Below are 22,560 nucleotides of genomic sequence, written 5' to 3'. Positions count from 1 at the left end.
TATTGAGAGATTCGTTCCCCTCCACCCCAAAGTTTGTATTCAAAAATATATTCTAATATTATAAGGTAATAAACTTACATGAAACTCCCCTAAACCTGAACATGAGTGGGTTACAACCACTAACAACAGCACATAGAAATGATGATTAGAGCCAGAGACAGAACAGTTTTCCTGGGGCTACTACCCTGCCTTTACAAGTCTGTCTTGCAAAACAAACAACACGTGATAAGGTAATTGAAGACTTTCGCTCTTCTTGCTTTGTAGAACTGCTTATGTAAGGTTAGCTCTGAGAGCACTGCCAAGTACATAATTTGCCCTGCTCTTCCCGATAGGCTACAGCCAGTAAATGAGACTAGGTACAACAGTATTAAGAGTCCCATGTTTCAATTTTGGTGCAGCTAGGATTGAGATTGTGAAAATGGTATGCTCCTTAGTTGTCACGTATGTAAAAAACTGTAAAAATATGAGGACTTGGTAAAGAAGGGTCATGCAATACAGAGAATTACTGCCAGTTGAAAAAAGTGAAACAAGAACTACAACTTCATAGCTCCATGCTCCTCCCTGAGGGGCAACCACAGTTGATGGAGACAAGTATACATACACCTTTCACTGTTTCCACAAAAGTTTGAGAAGCTTGTAAATTACAGGGCTTGTTTTTTTTTTAAACAAGTCCTTGCAAGAGGACAAGATTGGGGGAGGGGGGAGGGAGAAGAAACAACAAATATAGCTCTTCAGGCTAATGCAGTTTTAATTTACTATTTATTTTATGATTAAATACCAAACAAAAACATTTCAGATGCCCTGGCATAATTTAATACCAGGAAATGTAAGCAAGGATGGGGGAAAAAAGCCCTTCAAGAAATGCTCCCCAACATGAGATTATTATGGAATGGTCTTCCAAAGAAAATGATGCTAATCTCAGGTGGTGGCTCTTTCAAGTACAAATTTAGACCAGACTAGGTCATTTTCATCTGTGCAATTCTCAGATATCTAAACCTACTAGTTTTTCTACTTCTGTACTACACTAAAAAAAAAGTTTGGATGTACGTTGCTATCATACTTGGATCTCTCAGCATTACTGCTTAACAGCTTTCTTCCACTGCCTCTACATAATTCTTATTCTTCACTTGTACTAGGACGTATTTTTCCTTCCAAAATATTTTCTCCTTGTATTTCTTAGCCACTTTATAGTATTTTCTACCTTTACATACTTTAATTTTTACAACTGTACCATATGGCACTCTTCTTTAAAGTGCTACGTTTTCTGGCTTGATCCTATGGATCATTTGAACTAAAAGCTGACAGACTCTGCCATCTGAGAACTGTCCCTGACAAAAAATGCATCCTCTTTGCCTGGCAGACTGGTTTAACAAGCTTCTCTATCATGTGCTATTATACTCCAGTAGACTACTTCCTGGAGTTTACCAGCTGATAAGAGTTTAGAACAAACCCTCAACTAATCTAATTTAGTCTAGAACAACAGAGCTTACCTGAGAATCTGGGAGCTACAACCAACTTGGTTTGTGGTCTCCTACTGTGCTTAGCACAGCATCTGGGCCCAAGATGCACTGCTATACAAAGAAACTTAGCATATGAGACAAAACATAGGACAACAGTTCAAGGGACACGGAGAGGTCACTGACAACTCAGTTTGTTAAACTCAGTTAAATTTTACAACATGAAAATGATATTTAATTCTAAATTGAGTTTTGTGAAGTAAGATGTTGTTTGCCTTCTCTCCAAGAACAATGAAAGATAACAGTGATAATTAGATATTCTAGACATCTGCTCTCAACTCTATAAATTGCTATTTATTGTTAGTTCATAATCCTTCCGCCAGCTGAACTTCCATAACATTATGTGCAGCCATGTTAATGGATATTTTCAAGTAATATTTCTTGTCATTCAAATGCTTTACCAAGAATGAAGGGCTCATCTCTACTGCATTCCACTCATTCACTGGTTTTGCAATTAATCAAAAGTGCTAGCAAGTTTGGCACCCACTATGAGCACACCATACTGTTGATTGCTGGTGGTTCTATTATCAAGATGTTCACAGATTTTCTAGTAAAACTCCTTAAATATTAAATTCATCACAATTATCTTTTCTACAACATTCTAGTACAGCATCTTTTGGACACCCAACTATTGTGTTCAAGATCTTTTCTTAGTTGTCACTAAGGCTTCAATATGAAAGATACAATACTGTATTTAATGCTTGCCATGAACAACTGGAGGTCCAAATCTTTTCTCCAATTATGCTGTCTCCAGCTCTCAAGAGCTGTTCAACCTCAGGTGTACTCGATGACCCCAGCAGCACAACTGCATTGATTGCAAGTGTTCTGCTACAACTGTGTTCCCTGTCAGAAGGAGTCAGTGATGCTCAGGTGAGGAAAAATAACCAATGATTTCCAAGCACAGAAGTGCTGCCTGCCTTCCCAGTGAATGACCATTAGAGAGGATGGATTCAATAAAACTTGCCTAGTTCTGATTTGAAAATGACTCTTTACTGACTCTACTGTCAATACTGCTTGAGTTCTTGTCATGTCAAACTTCATTCCACTGAGAGCTGTACAGTGTCAGTCTGTTTCTGTGGTTGCTGCTGGTCATACTTTCTTGCTGGAAAAGAGAACAGAAATCAATGCTATCAAATGTTATTAACGTACAGCCTGTTGAAGCACAGTGATTACTAGGAAGGTGGGTTTAATAGGAAGAATGTTTCTCTCTTGGTCTGCTATTACAATAAAGTGCGTGTCTGAAGGAAAGTTAGCCATTTCCAATTCATAACTTTTTGAAACCTCAACTACACCTACTTGAAAAGAATCAAGTGTTTCATTATATCCCATCAAACTAAGTAGAAAAACTGTCAGTGCCCTCAGTTTCTTTTTGAACTGAAGGTTTAAGTGAGGGATGCAAATATGAATTTAGCACTGCTGGAAAGAAAAGCAGATATGCTTGAATCTACTGCAACTTATACTGCTGGAAACAAATTACAGGCAATTCATTATTTCCTTAGAAGATCTAGTCAAACAAAAAGTGCTAGGGACTAGGAGAGAAAAGATTAGCAAAAAGTTGTTATGAACTAGAAAATATATTTCTAAGTTTCAAGCACCTGTTAGCGTGAGGATTGTGACAACGAAGCAAATTTCTCAGCCTTCATTTACAGAGAGCTATGCCTGTAGCTTCAGAAATTGGTGGGAGAACTGAGTGCATAATCCAGCTCATGAGCTCTGGAAACTAAAAAAGTAGTCAGGAAGACATGATAGAAGGAAGACTTGTTCCCTGTAAATAGGTGGGGAAACATTTGAGGTTTATCCTGAAATCTATCAGGCAGAGAAGTGACCAAGGAGGAGAAAGGATATGTCAGATTTCTAGCAATTACCCTTTTTCTTCAAAAAGAAAGACGGTGCTAGCAAAAACTGACGGTAAGAAACAAAATCAAGCTGGTTTATGCTGAAGTAACTTTGCTGGACACATTTAAAAGCAAATGCTACCACCACCTGCAGCTGTACACAGCAGAATACCAGCTGAAAGCTGTAACTATTACCATAAAAGGTTTTGTCCTGTGAGATCTACAAGAGCTTAATGCCATTATTCAAGTTTCTCCCAATCAGTATTCCTATAAATATTTTTCTTGCAGGCATTTTCTCTTCTGATGATGTTGCTTATACCTTCACCAGACTCAGTGCCCCAAATCGCATCTGCCTTACACGGTAATCAAAAGCGGGTATTTCATTCCTTCAGTTTTGTAAAATGAAGACTGACTACGTGGTGGAGTTAGCTGGATCAGTTACAGAACATTCTGGCAAGGCTCGTGGTGCCAGTTTATATCAGTTTCAAGGAAATCATTCAATGGTATGATTTGTACAACTCTAACTATAATGTGCACATGGTATAGTTTTGCAGGTGGCATTTACAAATATAAACTAACACATAATAGCCATGTGGTTAAAGTGTGCCTGGTAAGGTGAACCAAAAGCTATTCCTCTAAGAAAAAATTCCTCTAATAAAAATCCTTTACAGAAAGTGTAAAATATCACACACACCCTCTTGAGTTTTGCACTTTTAACTTAAAGCAACCTGGGAACTCAGAAAACTAAGAGATTTATAGGGCTGTTAGCGCCCAGCCTAAGGGCTTCCTGGTGCCTCCGGCTACAAAGGCAGCATGGAGTTTCAACCTACAATCACACAAGGATTTATTATTTACACCTCATGAGAAGACAGCCTAAAGAGACATATTCCCTGCATCATGAACAGTACCATTGTAAAATAATTTCACTATTAAAACCTATGAAGTCCAAAGATACCTCTGTGCAAGGAAAAAGAGGGAGGAAAAGGACCAACACAAAGCAAAAAAAATGTTAGTTGCAAATTTTCTAGCACGAAGTCGCTGGTCACCTATACGTAAGTCACCACCAGAAGCACAATAAATAAGCTACTCCAACCATGCAACTATTCCATCATTTCTTACTTAACAAAAGACCAGAGAAGAGTCTGTCTATATTTGAGTCTGTTCCCAAATGCAAGAGCAGGAAACAGGAAAATTACTGATTGGTTCAGAGTGTTGTCATGTCCAGTCTAAAACAGCTCAATACACAAGCAGGACATCAGACTGGGTGACATCTGTCTGTGGGTGGACTAAACAAGTATCTACATGAGGCAACAGCTGTGATCCAAGTATAATACAATCTTCCTACATATCCTGATAAATAATTAGAAACCATTTTAACATCTGACATCTGGGAAACAAGCAGGAAGAACTTACCCTTCTACTAGGTGACACCAACCCAGACATACTGTGGCTCACTGAAATGTGGTGGGACCCAACGCATGACTGGGCAGTGAATATCAAGGGCTATAGGCAGTACAGGAGGGACAGGACAGGGAGGAAAGGCAGGGGTGTGGTGCTCTACATTAAGGAGGAATACACATCCTCATCAGGTAGCACAGTCAGAGGAGGGGCACACTGAAGTGCTCTGGATTAGAATACAAGGCAGTCAAGGGGAAAGAGACTTAACTGTGGGGTCTACTACAGACCACCCAAGCAAGGGGAAGAGCTAGACCACGAATTCTTAAGTCAGCTCATGGAGGTAGTTAGGTCAAAGGATGTGGTCATCGTGGGTGACCTCAACTTTCCAGACATCTGCTGGGAAGAGCTGTCAGCCAGGTCTGACAGCTCAAGTAGGCTCCTAGCCCAAATGCAGGACCTCCATCTAACCCAGCGATGCACAGTCCCATCGGGGAGATGCCTTGTTGGACCTGGTGCTGGCCACGGGTGATGATCTAGTGAGGGGGCTGCAGGTGCTCGACCACCTGGGCGACAGTGATCATCGCCTGCTGGAATTCACCATCCAGCGCAAGGTGGCAAAGGCCTGCAGCAAGGCAGCAGCCCTAGATTTCAGGAGGGCGGATTTCAATGAGCTGAGGAGAATAGTCGGGGAAGCACTGAGGTCCTGGAGGGGAGGGGAGGGGAGTCAGGCGTCCAAGAAGAGTGGTTGCTCCTTAAGGAGACGATCCTCCAAGTCTAAAGGGAGATAATCCCAACACGGATCAAAGGGAGCAGGAGAGCACTAAAGCACCCCAGAGTGCTGAGGGAATTAGCTGCAGTCATTGTGGGACCCCGGCACAGCTCTACAAGCACTTGTTGTGCTCTGGTGTGGTGCCAGAGGACTGGAAGAGGGCCAATGTGGTTCCCATCTTCAAAAAAGGGAGGAAGGAGGACCCTGTCAGACCAACCCGGTGGCCTTTTATGACCAGGTCACCAAATCCTTAGATGCAGGGGTAGCAGTGGACAGTCTTTCTGGACTTTTGGAAGGCGTTCAACACTGTCTCTCACCCCGTTCTAATTAAGAAACTGGGGGACTGTGGTGTTGACACCTACACAGTCAAGTGGGTTGCCAACTGGCTGGAGGACCGCACCCAGACAGTGGTAGTGGACGGGTCATTTTCAACCTGGAGGGATGTGGGCAGTGGGGTTCTGTAGGGCTCGGTCCTCAGGCCCACACTGTTCAACATCTTCATCAGTGACTTGGATGAGGGGATAAAAAGTACCCCGTTCAAATCTGCTGATGACACTAAGATGTGGGGGGATGCAGGTACATTAGAAGGAAGGAATAGGCAACAATCGGACCTAGACAGGTTACAGGTGTGGGTGGGCGGACGAGAATAGGATGGGATTCAACACTGACAAGTGCAAGGTGATGCACCTGAGGAGTAAGGACCAGCACCATACCTGCAGGCTGGGGAACTCCCTTCTCGTCAGTGCAGAGGCAGAAAAGGATCTTGGAGTCATCATTGATGCCAAGATGAACATGGGCCGGCAGCGTGGGGAAGCAGTCAGGAAGGCCAACCGCACCTTGTCATGCATCCACAGATGCATCTCAAGCCGGTCCAGGGAGGTGATAGTCCCCCTCTATGCAGCACTGGTCAGGCCACAGCTGGAGTACTGCATCCAGTTCTGGGCACCCCACTTCAAGAGGGATGTAGACAACATGGAGAGTGTCCAGAGGAGGGCCACTTGCATGATCAGGGGGCAGCAGGGCAGGCCCTACGAGGACAGGCTACGGGACCTGAACCTGTTCAGCCTCCACAAGAGAAGGCTGAGGGGGGATCCAGTGGCTTGTTACAGACTAGTCAGAGGGGACCAGCAGGCACTGGGGGAGTCCCTGTTTCCCCAAGCACTAGCAGGAGTGACTAGAAATAACAGTCACAAGCTGGCAGAGGGTAAATTCAGACTAAATATCAGGGGGCGCTACTTCACTGTCAGGGTGGCTAGGATTTGGAACCAACTTCCAAGCTAAGTGGTGCTGGCTCCTACCCTGGGGGTCTTTCAGACAATCACGAGGTCGTTTGACACCAGTACTCTTTCCTGCCATGGCAGGGGGTCAGACTTGATGATCTGCTCAGCTCCCTTCTGACCCTACTAACTATGAAACCTGCACCAATCAACAACAGGCTTAAGTAAAGATATGGACAAAAACAAACTGGTGGATAAACTGAAATTAATGCATGTCAGCTGGTTTGTGCATCCCTTCCTGTTCCATGGTATATGGAAGCTAGTTCTGCTTCATTTGGGGGAAGGGGAAGAATTGTTCATGGTGCAACTTTCAGTCTGCAGTAGAGCAGCAGACATGAAATAGTTACCACAGACATGAAATAGTTACCACAGAGCAACTGACACATGAGAAGTTCCTTTGCCCTCAACCCTTTGTTCATTTGTCCATGCCCTAAGACTGGAGAATACAGTTTCCAGACTCAGCCACATAAAGATGAAATTCCAGACAATGCAGACAATGTATAGGACTTGGCCTTTTAACATGTGACCCTGGACAGTTCTCATGATATCTGACTAAACGCACACCAGAGAAACCTGACCCCACTGCTTTTAAAAAAGCCTCTTCAGTCATTTTTCGTAAAAAGAAAGATCAGAGAAGAGTAGGAGAGTTGTTATAAAAGATCCAAGTAATCTTGTTAATCACAGAAGAACAGATGGTGATAAGCCCTCTCCTTAAGTTAGGGGACACCTGACAGTAACCAGTCTACTACAAAGTCAGTTAAGCCAGCCTGTGATCACATTCTTTCTTGTCAAGTTATACTCTATGGGATGCTAACAAATCCTATGCCAGCAGGGCATCTTTACATGGGAAATATGAACCTATCCATCCACTGTGCACTGGAAAATACATGGTGGGCTCTCAGACCCTTGGCATATGTTCCTTTCATGGCACAATAGGATCTGGGAGAAAATAGCCCTATACCTCCTCCTCACCACCAGTGCAGAGGTAGAAGGCACAAGCCTTGTTAATTTTACTTCAATGGATGCTTTGTAATATGAGAGGAATTTACTGTTGATACTTTATGGCAAAATCAGTACTTTCCCATGTACTACCTGATCAGGGAAAGATTCTTATTCTCTATTACAATACCAGTTCTTATCACTATATGTTAATGCCCCCTTTAACTTTAGTGGGGACAAATAACCAGTTCTGGGGAATTTATGAAAAATTTTCTTTAGAGTTCTTTACATGATTATAGGTACTTCTGGTGAATGTTAGTGCTTGGATGTCTGACTAGATAATCTAGTAGGTCCCCCCTGGCCTGACAATCTATTTTTAGTTGCCAGGTTAGATTCACCACGTTACTACTAACATAATGTCCCTACACAGGGATTCTAATTCCACACTTCCTTAAGCTTTTTCAAGCAACTCAACGCACTTGGATTTATTTGCACTGCAAGTCTCATGCTGCAGGATGAGAGGTTTCTATAAGAGTTATATGTTGCTGAGGAGAGACTTGGATCCTTATACCTCCTGTGATTTCTATTTACTAATACTAGAGAACTGCCTTGACTAACATGGCACACCACTGACAGAAAATTCTGATTTTATTCTGCGATTTAAAAAGCTAAAATATCCAAACATTTCCTGTATTTGAAAAAGATGCAGTTTCCACAATTGCTTAGGAATATGCACATCACAAGAGGACAGAGCACAAACTTACCTATAGAATACATCTCTAACTGCTGCCTTAAGCGGATTTTTTTCATGCTGTCGTAAAAATTTGGCTCTGTTGGCATCTCTGCTGCAGGAGGCAGTGTGAATATTCGCATGATTTTCCTTTTATTCCTAGCATATAAAAAGGAAAATAAATAACATACATGATGAGTAGATACAAGAAATCCAGATACCATCTTCCAACAAGTGTTTTGTCTTTCTAATTCTGCCTTTTACATTTTCACTAACATGCTGCCACACTTTCAGCTTCCTGCATTTCTTGGAGTCTTAGAACAGCAGAGACTCCCCATGCCTGAAGAAGGGTGACTGCGCCCAAAAGCCTGCCAAGAATTTTTTTCCAAAAACTCAGTTGGTCTAATAAAAGATATCACATCTACTCAAAGAACCTTTCCTGAACACAAGAGTGACATTTGAGACATCACTGATGTACAAAGAGCTGTGCAAGAGGCAAAGCATCTGTACCTGCCACTAAAACCAACAGCAATTGCTCTTGATCAGCTCTAGGGTGAGGATGCCAAAACTGCAGATATAATACACAAGTGGCTACTTACAATGAAAATCTGAAACCACGTACAAAGCTGATCAAATTTAGATTTAATGACTGTGACTCACTTCCTACCTTATGCGCTTCATTCATAATCAATGGAAGGAAACAAGTGCAAAACATAAAGGCGCTTAACAGTGTTTTTGCAAAAAAAAGATCTTAACTTTTTGTCCCAAACAATTCAGTACTAGGCACACTAAAGTTCCTACCCTAAATGGTTCTTCTCAGAGATTGAGAGTGAATGTAAAACCAGCAACATGGTGGACTCAACTTAAAAAAATATACTCTGATCTGAAGTTCGTTAAATTTGGGATGTTTGCAGGTAAATGGCTGAAACGATGTTCTTGAATTTTAGTTTCATCCAGAATAAACTAGAAAACAGGTTAGAAGCAGAGAAAGTGAGCCAAGCTGTAATGTAATATAAAATGCTTAATGCCATATTAGCTTAAACAGAGCCAGATTCTGAACCTAAATGTCAAAATGCAGAGTGAATGTGAAGAGGAATTTTTCTTCTGTTTATTTACTTTACATCAGTGAATTGTTTAATAGCATTGCAAACAAGATTTTTTTTCCTTTGAAGAATAAAAGTAACACTTTTTGTAAAAAAAAAAAAAAAAGGGGTATTTAGTTTTTACTTGTCCTTAAATAACTCAGTGTAATTTCTCAGTACTTTGATTTCAAGACATGTAGAGCACGGTACTCAACAGCACCTGGCAAGTCCATACACGTTAGATAAAATAACTGCTATGCTTGGGACATAAGTTTTGGGTTTTTTTCAAATGGCACCTGAAGCCTCCAGGAAGCGAGGATTCCTTCGGGCAGTAGCTCTCAACCTTTTTGTGCCAGTACCCATTTGTAAACATCAATGGTCAGTCCTGACCCAGTGCCCCTCACTCCAAACCCGCTACCCCCCACACCCAGTGTGTGGGGCAGGGGGGAGAGATGGCGGGAGGGCAAACAGCAGCTTGCAGGTTGGACTCTTCCAGCCTGCAACAGAAAATCCATGGCTTCTCACTTTTTTCTCCTTTAAAGGAGAATACATTTTTAAAGTTTATTTGTGACCCTTTCACATATTCTTGCCACCCACTTCTGGGTCATAACCAACAGGATGAGAAACGCTACCTTCAAGTGAGATCTTTTATTCAAGTAGCTGTAGAGTGGGTCAGTCAGACAAACTTTCCAACACAAGGCAGTTTACTTCAGAGACACGATGAAGATCTTGAATCCAAAAGCTTATCAAACTTTAGGGGCACTGAAAATGACCTGCACTATGGATCTGGTGTCCAAGAGCGGCCTGCAGGGCTCGGTGTTGACCCACAGGCAGCACATGGGGTGCAGCGGGCAGTCCAGGGGCATCCTGCTCTCTCCAGCTCCCAAAACTGCCTCTGTGCATAGCACAGCCCCAAAACGGCCAAATACCGTTGCCCTGCTCAGGGCCCACGGCACATGTAGGACCCACCCCGCGGGGCCTGGAGCAGCGGGACGTGCACCAGCACCGGCTGCACCCCGGCCTGAAAAAAACACCGTGCCCTCGAAGCCACGTGGCACCCCTGCGTCATGGTCATGACGTCAGCCCAGCCAAACGCCACGTCCATGACGTCACCCCCACCAACTCCATCCGTGACGTGACCCCGGGCGCGCCCTGCTGACCTGCGGGCGTAGACAAGCATCGCGAGGCTGGCCAACACAACCAGCAGGTACACGTTGGTGGCCTCGTTCCAGGCTTCATGCACCGAGTAGTCGATAGCGCCGCTCTCGCTCAGGCCCCCTGCCCCCGCCCCGGCGACGCCCCCCGCCGCCGCCGCCGCCATGGGCCGAGGCTGTGGTACAAACCCCACCCCTCTAGCGCCTTCCAACCGTCGCCACAGGCTCCACCCGGAAGCGGAAATGAGCGCAGGGGGGACAATCTCATCCGCTGCACTAATATCACTTCCGCCCATAGCCTGAGCGGGGAGCGGAGTGTGTTGAGCTGAGGGCGAGCGGGCGCTGGCCAAAGAGGGCGTCAGAGCGTTGCCTAGTGACAGAGGGAGTGAAGGGGGCGGGGCTTCGCCTAGTGGGGCCCAGGGCCTGGGGGTCCCGCCAGGGTTTGCTCCCGTCTTACCGTAATTATTGTACTTGTACGACCACTTCAACTCTTGTGCGGCTACCGTCAGGCATAGTGACCGTGTTGAAAATGAACAGATACCTTTTATTAGACCAACTGAGAAATCGCAAAAAATATCTTTTTCTGCAAAAAAAAAAAATTATATATAAAATTTGCAATTTCTCAGTTGGTCTAATAAAAGGTATCATTTTGGAACGAAGAGTTCTGGACTTCTGCATTTCTTTTTGTTTCAGACCAACACAGCTACCACATCCTTGAAAATAAACTCTCATTTTTGAGGCAGCTCATTGATGCAGCAGATGCAAAATGCCCAGTCACTCTCAGGGAGCCTTAACTGATTGTTGGGTTTGCTGCCAGTACTTTCTTAGGACAGCTTGCCTCAAAATAAAGAAATGCTTCCACTTTGATGAGTCATGACCCACTTTTCACTCACTGGCAGTTACAGTGAGCGATATAAAAATAAGATGACTTATTTGTATACTTATTTCCATATTTTTTTACAGTGTACAATCTTTTTTTTCCAGCAAATTTGACCATTTGGAGTTTCCAATACAATTTCATATTTAAGACCTGACTTAAACACTGCTTTGCCTTTTGTCTGCAGCCCTCAGGACTGAGTGACCGTTGGGGGAGAGGGGACCATCCATTTTCCCTCAGTGAAAACCAAGATCATTGCACAGTCACCAGATTCCAGGAGCTGGGGATTTAGACACAGATCAGGGGAGTGGGCAGCACTGGCATCAGTGACCCAGACAAGAAGGGGGTGGGCTCCACAGTTTGGCTGGCACAGTTTCGTTGGGGCTGGTCCTGCTTTGAGCAGCAGGTTGGACTAGGTGACCTCCTGAGGTCCCTTCCAACCTCTTCCCATTTTCTGCAATTCTATTATAGTATCAGGATAAAAACTGACAAACTGGCCATTGATGTTTACAGTCCCTGGGGAAGTAGGGGAGGATGGGGAGCCCTTCCACCAGATGTAGCCTTTGCACCAGAGAAGTGAATATATCAGCTGCCCAGCACCAGGACCAGAGGTTAAAGAGCAGCAGGGAGGCATTGTTAGATTTCACTGACACATGGTCACACCCTGCACACTGTAACTCTCCCAGGGCAATTAGCCACCTCGCAAACATTTCACTGGAGCCATTAAAGGTTGCAAAGTGTCACAACCCTTATTGTCAGCACTGGTGAAGCCACATCTGGAGTAGTGTCCAGTTTTGGGCCTCCCACTACAGAAGGGATGTGGACAAATTGGAGGGAGTCCAGCAGAGGGCAATGAAATGGTTCAGAGGCTGGAACACATGACTTGTGAGGGGAGGCTGAGAAAACTGGGCTTATTTAGTCTGGAGAAGAGAAGACTGAGAGGGCATGTCTACACAAGACACTACCGTGCAGTGGTTACTGCACATTTATTTAATACTTGTATAAGCAAATACTAAATAAATACAAAGTAACTGGAGTTACTGCACAGTAGTGCTGGCAAATGTCTTTTAAGTGGTGCTACTGCACAGTAGCCTAATATTACTGCGCAGTAACATCTCAGCATGGTTTTTGCCATGTAACACTACTATGCAGTAGTATCTGGGTACTGCACAGTCAGTGTCTCATGTAGAGACACTGACCCAGAGGGGACTTAATAGCCAAGTAGCCTAGTAATAGCCAAGTAACCTATTAATAGCCTATTAAATCCCAGAGGGGACTTAATAGCCATCTGCAGCTCTCTAAAGGGTGGTTCCAAAAAGGATGGAGCTAGACTGTTCTCAGTGGTGGCAGATGACAGAACAAGGAGCAATGGTCTCAAGTTGCAGCAAGGGAAGTTTAGGTTAGATATTAGGGAGATATTAGGGAGAACTCTCTTGCTAGGGGGGTAAGTAAAATGCCGGAATAGGTTACCTAGACAGGTGGTGGAATTTCCATCCTTGGAGGTTTTTAAGAGCTAGCTAAACAAAGCCTTGGCTGGGATGATATTTGGGGATGGTCCTGCTTTGAGCAGGGGTTTGGACTAGATGTCCTCCTGAGTTCTCTTCCAACCTTCATTTTCTATGATTTTATGGTGAGAGGGACAGAACTGTGATCAAGGTGGGCTGTGTGTGCCTTCAAGCAGGACTGCACCAAAGAATACCAGACTTGTACCATCCATTTTTCTTCCTTCTGGAAGCAAACCTGAAAAATCCTGAATACTGGGTAGGTGTTTGGACCAAAGGGACAAAAATAACTAAGTGAGAAGTCACACTGGCAAAGCAGTTTTCTATTTATATATAATCCTGTTCTGATTGTTGCAGAAGCCTTTCAAGTTTGCTAGATATACCCAGACAAAAAGACAATGAAACTCCACTTTAGCTGGCATAAACCTGTCATGTTCTATCCACCTCAGTGAAGTGATGCCAACTTCCCCCAGCTGCACATTTGACCCAGTATATGATGTTTCCTCCAGTGACTGCGGTTTACAGCTAACATTTACCTCCTCAGTATGGATTTATTCTTTAACAGGTTATCTTGATGTGGTAAAGCAAAAGTTTTCTGGACATATTTTATGGCACCTCTCTTGCAGCTCCTGTCACCCTAAGCCTCAGGCATGTTAAACAACAGGATCAAGTAGGTAAAGTTCTTCTATGGCATTCAAAGTATTAAAAATTCAGCATGTCATCTGGTTTATGTGGTTCGCTTGGTTGTTGGGTAAGCATGATGCTGAAATATACCTGACAAACTCTCTGAAAAGACTGGCAGAGCAGAGGAAAGACACCAGGGAGAAATCCTGACTTCACTGAAGTCAGTGTCAAAACACCTATCAATTTGAGTAAGGCTAAAGAGGGTATTTAATAGCAGCCTTCAACTCCCTGAAGGGTCGTTTCAAAGAGGATGAAGCTAGTCTGTTCTCAGTGGTGGCAGATGACAGCCCTGGGCTGGAAATCAGTGGAGCAATGGTCTCAAGTTGCAGCAAGGGAAGTTTAGAGTAGATATTAGGAAAAACTTTCTCATGAGGAAGGTAGTAAAGCACTGGAACAGGCTACCCAGAGAGGTGGTGGAATCTCCAGCCTTGGAGATTTGTAAGACCTGGGTAGACAAAGCCTTGTCTGGGATGATATAGTTTGGAGATGGTCTTGCTTTCAGCAGGGGGTTAGACTAGCTGTCCTCTTGATGTCCATTTCCAACCCTAATTTTCTATGATTGTACAATTAAACATTGCTTCACATGAAATTTAATGTCCTGACTCAATTGCAGTGCTCCATGTGTGAGGTATACAGTATGATACAGTGCACACAGTCATAACTACCAAAATGGGCACCTGTAGCCCAGCGAGAGATATAAATATACCACATCAAGGTAATAAATAGGCAGTCTGAGCCCTATCAGACTATGGAAGCAAGTAGCCTCCAGAGTCAAAGCCTCCATCAAGAACACTCAGTTGTACACATGTAGGAACGATTAGTTTAAGCACCTCAGCTGTTCTTGTTTGTCTGGGTAAAACATTGAGAAAGAGGCAGTTAATACAATACCCAAAATCCAACACTGACATGGCTTCAACTCCAAATTGGAAAACTTGGAGCACAGATATAACAAGCTCCCTGCTGTCTACCTCAGTGGTACAGTAATGATAGTTGGGGTCTCATGATGTGAAATCCCTGAGTAAGGCAGCTGTGCCAACAGAAGCAGTTAAACTAGCAAAACCATGTTCATACCCATATGGTCCAGTTTGCTGGGCAGGCAGTGTCTGGCAGTTTTACCCTACTGGTACCAAGCACAGTTTTGCTGGTATAAGCTGAGTCCATGCTAGGAGTGCTTTGCTAGTATAGCATGTGAGTTTTCTTCCACCAGTAAAGAACTCCTGGTATAGGCATGGCCACAGTCAGTCTGACCCAGCACCATTAAAGTCAATGGAAGCTGCCAACAGGTAGTTGCATTTTGCACCAATCAGTAACATTGTAATCTAGTTACTGTCAGGAGCTGACAGAAACCTGCACAACTATGACAAGGTCTGCATTCAGAGCTCTGTTCAGGAACAGTTACACTTGTCTATCCTTATTTAGGACCAGTCTTAAGCACATGCTTAATCTACACTGACAAGTTTAAAAGACTTCCACTGATTTCCTTGCCTGTTTCTAAAGACTCCCAAGTGAGCTGCAGATCAGGTGCTAATGGAGTGTGAGACAAGACAAAACTAAAGTCTCTCAGAATAACCATCACAAAGCTCCTTATTATAATAAAGCTGTGGCATTTGTATCATGGGAAAAAGCATATTCCCCTTATGACATGGGAAATGAGCGCTTTAGAGTACCAATTAGATATAATCCCATTTCATTAAATCATTATAACAGCCAGTGAGAGAGCTGTGCAAACCATTTAGGGTGGAGAGGAGTTCACCACCTAGCAAACATTCTTTCAAACAGTTAATTAGATTCTGATTCTCAGGGAATTTAAACAATTTCTCACTCAGTTGCAGTGCTCTGTGGGTTCCATGTTTTCTTTTTAGCGGCATGATGAAATCTCCAGACTGACCAGCTTGCCAAGAAGAGATTTTTGTGATTTGGAAAGGGAGACAGAAAGGAAAAAAATTGAATTGTTTTTGCTCTGAACTGTGGTTCACCAGCAGCTACAGGTTATCATTGGGACCAGGGACCTGATATTTAGGGGCTATACAAACATGCAGCAAGAGATATTCCCTGCCCAATGGGTTTGTAATCTAAGTACACAGGAAAGTGAAACATGAGAAAAGAAAAGTGAAGTGACCTGATCTAAGGTCATACAGGAAGTCAGTGGCACAAGGTGGTAGATAACACAATTCACCAGACTCAAACATAACTTACCATTCACCTGATCCATTTGACTGCACTGCTGCTTTGTCCACTGTTGACTTTTGGGTTCATGTAACGAAATGCAATGTTCATCCCCTTCAGAGTCTTATTCTCTCACTCTGACAGCCAGAATGCAAGAAAAGATATAACTCAGATCATCCCCACCTCACATGCACAGCTGTGCAGGTAGCAACACAATTATTTTGCTGGTGGGACAGAGGAAACAAGAAATACCATTTTTGTTAGAACAGTGGGAAAGCTGTCCCCAAGTCTATGGGATGAAGCAAAATCCCTCTTCCCTCTGCAGCAACACTGAAGGACAGTAGGATTGTCACATCCTTTGACTAGTCCCCTCCATAGGTTCAGGCCCTTAATACCCTGTTGTGGCTCCTTTGAACTAGCTCAACTGTCAAAAAAACCCCTACGTAATTAGCAAAGGTAGCTTCCCTTAGCAGAAGTCACATATAACTGTCCACCTAGGAATGGGGTGGAGCATGTTGAGACCCGGGATGCCTATTTGAGCATATCCTTCCCCTAGCCTCACCTGTCATCCACTTGTTATAGCACAGTGGTCCCCTGCACAAGGTTCAGCAGCACTTGAATGGAGCCTGGCCTAGAAGCTTATGCCATTGGGTGTTACACATGTTGGTTGTTTCATTTCTGGTCTGGGACCCTCTGTTGAATGCCATGTCTCTGTGGGAGCTATATGGTAATTACATGGAACATGGATACTTTTTCCCATTGAGGTCAGGGCACTTGTGGGCTGGCAATTGTTATTTCTAGGGGAGGAATTTAGAGCGTTTCACAGGGGTTGAGAGCCTCGAGGCTGAAAGCTTCAAGAGAAGGGTGTGATGGTGGGCTGCGTGTGTTGATGGTATTATTTTGTCATACTAAGTTCCAGGCACCTTGCTCACTCCTGCTTTCCCTGTGTAGAGGAACAAGGACCATATATGACCTGGGTTATCTGGGGAGGATTTCAGTGGCAGATGGTGCCTGCCCATGAGCTGTATGTAGAGATTAAGGGGTAGAGATATCAATGGAAAAGGCAGCATTTAGCCAAAGACACTTTTCTCCTCTACTTATTTAGGCATGTTGTTGGGAAAGGACTTCAAACCGAACTTGTTTTATGGATCCCCTTGAGATTTCACCTTCAAACAAAGCGTAAAGAAAATCTAAGTTCTCAGCTAAACTACAGCCTTCCGGCAAATCCATTAAACTCACCGTGTCTGAGTTCTCCATCTCATAATGATGAACTGTTGTAATTGCATTTCAGGTCACGTGATATTTGGTATATTTCATAGTGTTCCATCTCCTGGAGTAAAGTGAATACACAAGCATTTTAGCTTTTAATTTTAGAAGAAAATTTAGCCATCTTGGTTGTGGAGAAAAGTTTGAACATATGACCTGAGGGTATCCTAGTGGTTAATGGTAATGAAGATGTATGAAAACCCCGTATGTATTGCTGTTATATTGAATCTCATGATTTTAAATCAGTCTCATGATTTGCGGGGTACCTGACTCATGACTTCTGAATTCTTGGGGTTGGTGATACTGTTACCTGTACATGGTATAATACTGGTGCCTTTCTCTTGCTTTTTGCCTTTCCTATTATTTACTTAGATTGTCTTGGACTTAGGGCAAGGTTTTTCTTAGTTTATGTTTGTACAGCACATAGCACAATGGGGTCCTGATGTTGCTTGCTATCTCAAGGAAATGCTGTCCTACTGGAGTTGGCAATGTTTTGCAGCAAAAACTTTAACAAAACTTAGTTCCAAGCATGTGCTATTTCCAACCTACCCTGTGATGCCACCACTGACACTGGATCCACTGCTCCCTCTTGCAGTGCAGCTGCTGCTGGTTGTTCTCACCACCCAACTGCTGTGCAGGCAAAGCCCCCAACCACCAAATACCACAGGAGCTCTCCAGGTCCATGGGCCAAATAAAATAGCTTTGTGAGCCAGATTCAGCTTGTTGACTCCTGATGTACTGCTGCCAACATGTGCTCACCATGGAAAGTATTTATAGGTTGGGTTCCACCTCACTGATACTGGTGAGTGTAAAAGCTGTCTGTCATTCAGGTTAAATGCAAGAAATAGGAATGTTCAAATCAAAATATAGGTGTAGCACAAACCCTCTTCTCCCCTCCCTCTCCCAAAGTGAAGGCATACATGAGGCTACCTTGGAATTAGAACAATATGGGTTGAGGGCTTTGCTTAGTATTGTTCTAAGAAATGCGTGTAGGAGGGAAAAGCAGAAGAGACTGTTTCTGTACAGTTTACAGATAGAAAGAACAAACGGGGAGCCGGATGTGGATACAAAATGCAGATAGTATGAACTAAAGTAAAAACCCAGAAAAAGAGAAAGACTATGGGTTAGGTTCTGGCTGAAGGAGTCTGGGAGCTGTGAGGAAAGCAGCGCTCTCCTGTTCATTTATCCTGCATTTATGGAAACAGGACTTTGCACATTCCTTGGGAAGACACAAGATTACGTCAAAGGAAAACCTGATTTAATTGCCAGTCTCTTCTCTGAACTGGAACAACCTGCAAAACCCCTGACATCCTAGCAAGCTGCATCGATCAAAATGAGTAACATAACTCTGTTTGCGCAATGCCTATTGTGTATTGCCAAACCTTCATAACTTCTCAATCTGATGACATATAGCAGAGCACTGTTTCCTGAGGACTGCTTCCATCTAAGCCAAACACAGAACAAAAAGCCTATGAATGGAGTGCCTCAGTGCCAATAATTAATGACAATGATGTAGCATAACAGGTGTAATTATTCTGGCAAAGATCTACTAAGTACAAGCAGTCAAAAAACCCAAGTCCAAATCAATTCAATCACTGCAGGCTAGTCTAAGACGAGTCAATTGAACAGGTTAGCAAGTGAACAGGCATTCATTTTTGATTCTGGAAGTGCAGCCACATGCCTGCAGTTGCCCACACCAGGAGTTGTGTTAACAAATTAATCTATTGCTCAAATCATGAGTGAGACTTTATAAAGGCGGATAAGGCAAAGTGTTGTGTTTATTGATTACGTGAGTTAGACATAGAGGTTTGGACACACCATTCATACAAACACACATAAATCATCATACACCTCATTACACACAGGCCTACACATACAAGACAACCATTTCATTCACACATACACCAGATATAGTTACCAGCAATAGTTGCTCAGTATCAGCCCAGGGTGGCTAACCCAGGCTTATTGAGTAGATGATGACGATTTGAAGATAGCAGATTTGATGATAACAGCTGGAGTGGGGTGAACAGATGCATCTGTGCTCTGATGAAACAGCAGTAGAGAAAGAGACTCACCCAACCTGGCATTTTCAAAGTGTTCTTTTATAAGGATTGGCATTCTTTGTTTCAGTGCTTTGGGGTTTTTCCATACCCAGCTTCTGTTTTTTCAGTTGTTCTTCTTTTGTCTTCAGCTTATGTCACTCAACCTTGGCGTGTTTTTGCTGCCTGTCTGGCAGGATGGGTGCATTCCTTCTCCTTGTTATTTTCTTTGTGCCCTAAGCCTAAAAGAGATTCTTCAGCCATTTATTACTTGGTTTACTGACTGGTAACTTACATTTGGCTCCTTGTTGCTTACATAAACAGTTCAATCTCCTGTCTCTATTCCATTCTTTCACCATTCACCTTTTTGCATGCACACATACATAAAGGCTATGCAGAGTTCATTCACTTAGGTCAAGCAGAAGGATGCAAAATGGAGTTTTCAAGTTGCTTACAGAAGAAGACTAACATGGTTACATTTTGCTACTATTACACTTTATGTTAACATCAGCTACATTAGTTCAGTTCATGCTACAGCTGGAGGGTGCTACAGCACGCTTACCTGGATCAGATAGCTAGCTTGGACCAAGGTTAGCCTGCAAGGGAGGAGGCGGAGCATCCCGAGATGCTGAGGAGCTGTGAGTTAACTTGAATCTGGAGGGGATCTGGGATGGAAGTTCAATAAACTGGTTTAACTTAAATAAGTTAAGCCTGATACTTCATCCATCCAGGTTAATCTTAAACCAGTTTTGGCCATGTTGAAAGTAGTTTATGTGCACTGAACTTCTGTTGTGTTACAGATTTGAACCAGTTTCTGATCACTTATACCGGTTTATGTACAATTTCTGACTCTAGTCCTAGTGTGATTCTGGTCTAAAGTGATTCAATTTTTAGGGATGCAGAGCATCCAGTGACTCCTACTGCATTTCAAGGAAGGAGAGGAGTATTCAGCCAGGCACACTTGGCCATTTTCAGGAGCAGGCCCTAAAGAAGGAAACATGAGGCAGCATGATTTACTGAAAGCATGCTGTCAAAGTAGGAGTCTAAAGTTAGGCTCTTTGCTCTCCATTTAGACACTGATTCAAGAAAGCACTGAAGTGCATGCTTGAGGCATGCTCTCAAGTCTCACTCACTTGAAAGGTTAAACATATTGTGGCAGGCACAAGGCCACAGAGAGAAACTTACCCAAAGAGGAAGATGAGAGGAGCCAGTGGGATGCTGCGCCAAACTGGAAGTGTGGTGGGAGAAAAGCTGCAGCAGGGAAAGATGCTGCACTGGAAGGAAAAAAAAGAGCAATGGGTCTGGCTTCCATGCTGGCATGGGCATACTTTATGGCAGCATGCTGGCACTGATTCACTGGCCAGCCCCTTGAAGTAGGGATAAAATGCCTGATGGAAGGGAGAGAAGAGGGACCAGAAGTGGGTTCCCTGGTGGGCCCAGAGTGGTCCAGAGTGGAGCAGAGCCCCGCTGAGGGGAAGTGGTGGCAGCTCCAGGAAGGGGCCACTGAAAATGAGCTGAGCCCAAAAGGGCTAAACTACCTACCCGAGACAGTGCCGTGGACTCCAGACATCTCCGGACAGGATCGGACCAACCAGGAACCTAAGGAGAAAAGGAGAGTTGGACGCCTGAACCATGGCAAGTACAAACCAGAGAGAGGGGAAAATACACTGGGAAGCAAGGTAACCCGGGGTCAGGAAAGAGTCTAGGCCAGTTCCAATATGGCCTAAGGAAAACCAGATGAGACAATGTCTGAACGTAACTAGTATAATCCAAAAGACCAAGATAAAAAGCCTATACCAGATCAGGCCTAGAAGACTGGGATATAACATCTTTGGTTGGCGTTAGGTGGCGTGTAGGGGAGGCAGAGCCCCAAACAGGAAGATGGATGGGAAGATTGAAGGAAGGTGCCAAAAAAGGTGGGACATACCACATTTATTCCAGCAAGATGTGGCAGGTGACAACCCCTGAGGACCTTCTGAAATCTAATTCAGCAACAAGCTGTTTGTTACCCAAGTGACGGTGAAGTCTGAAAAGCCCAAATGAACAAGGCATGCTAGTGAATGGCATGGGAGATTACACATATGCTTATGTTCTTTGTGCACAGGGTCCATGAACTCCAAAAGTAAATAACCCAATATTCAAAAGTATGGAGCACCCACCACCTCTCACTGACTTCACTGGGGACTGCTGGATGTTCAGCAGTTTGGAAAATTCAGTTTCATATTTAGATGTTCAAAATACGGAGTTTGGAGCATAGCGTTAAGCTCCGAGTCTCCAAAATCTTGACCAAAGATTTTACAAAACTTTATTTGAAATAAATATATCAAAAGTCTTTTGTGTTGCACTTTTTATTGGTTTTGAGTAACCCAGAGCTAAACTATTTGTGGGAATCCCCAAGCATTATTTTTAAGTATCACTGTAATACAAATATACCCACAGTTTCATCCTGATGAATATTGGATTATAGCTACCAGAACACAGTGATGTTTATTCAGAATTATGTGGTCATCCCAAATGTTTGGTATTTCAATTAGAATCAAACCATAAAGTCCTTTTTCCCACTTAAATGCACCACATAACATATAATCTGTTGTGATGACAACCACAAATGTATGATTTATTCCATGTAAAGAAGGAGATGGTTTTTCTCTCAAGCTTTCTCATTCCCATGGGTCCTAGCCCTTGGTAAGACATTTTGACCATAAAGATAGGTTCTGTGTACAACCTCAAATTTTGCCAAACATAGTAATTATATCACTAAAACAACACAGCCTCTATTTCAGACAGATAATAATCTGCAGTTGGCTTTACTGTAATTACAAGAAGAAAACATTGCTTTAGATCTAACTTACAAAATGTTATCAAGTTAGTTTAGTGTTGTAAACTTTTGATAAAGGTGAGTAGTTCCTGCTCCCTTAGATACAGAAGAACATGAACTTTAAACTACTTAATCTGATGCAACACCTCTAATTAATTAAATGAGACCAAGCCCATTCTTGTGTATGCATATAAAACCTGATGTGCCATTGAACACAGGTAGTGCCTTTCAGTTCAGATCTACAGTATGTAGATCAGTGATGTTCAACCTTTTTAGGATCAAGGCACCCCAATTAAACCAGTGGTGCTCATGCTTTTGACCCTAAGGGGCAAAATGAAAGTTGCTGGGCCGGTCCGTGGACCCAGTTGGGACCCATGCTGCCTCTGCCCTGCTGGGATCAGGCTCCAGGGCCTCTGCACTGTCCCAGCCCAGTCCCTGCAGCCAAGGATCAGTCCCTGAGCTGCCCTGCATACTCAATCTGTTGCACAGAGCCACAGCCCCTAGGGC

At 43.5% G+C, this 22,560-nt stretch overlaps 1 protein-coding gene and 1 long non-coding RNA gene across 2 annotated transcripts; both read right to left on the bottom strand.

The window, feature by feature from the left end:
• Positions 1-740: 740 nt before the first annotated feature.
• On the bottom strand, positions 741-10,900 carry SMIM19 (small integral membrane protein 19). The gene is made up of 3 exons (XM_019534178.1): positions 10,708-10,900; positions 8,500-8,624; positions 741-2,619 (listed from the first exon to the last, which is right to left on the bottom strand). Exons 1-3 carry the CDS (start codon positions 10,866-10,868, stop codon positions 2,555-2,557), a joined length of 351 nt encoding a protein of 116 aa, XP_019389723.1. The 5' UTR covers positions 10,869-10,900; the 3' UTR covers positions 741-2,554.
• Positions 10,901-17,170: 6,270 nt separating this feature from the next.
• On the bottom strand, positions 17,171-19,312 carry LOC109309564. Its single transcript, XR_002100967.1, has 2 exons — positions 19,272-19,312; positions 17,171-17,260 (listed from the first exon to the last, which is right to left on the bottom strand). It is a non-coding gene; the product is annotated as an uncharacterized LOC109309564 (long non-coding RNA).
• Positions 19,313-22,560: the final 3,248 nt, after the last annotated feature.

The sequence above is a fragment of the Crocodylus porosus genome, unplaced genomic scaffold (genome assembly GCF_001723895.1).
Source record: "Crocodylus porosus isolate Cpor-Errol unplaced genomic scaffold, CroPor_comp1, whole genome shotgun sequence".
NCBI lineage: Eukaryota > Metazoa > Chordata > Crocodylia > Crocodylidae > Crocodylus > Crocodylus porosus.
The sequence above is the reverse complement of the archived record's forward strand: the minus strand, read 5'-3'. Positions and strand labels throughout refer to the sequence as shown.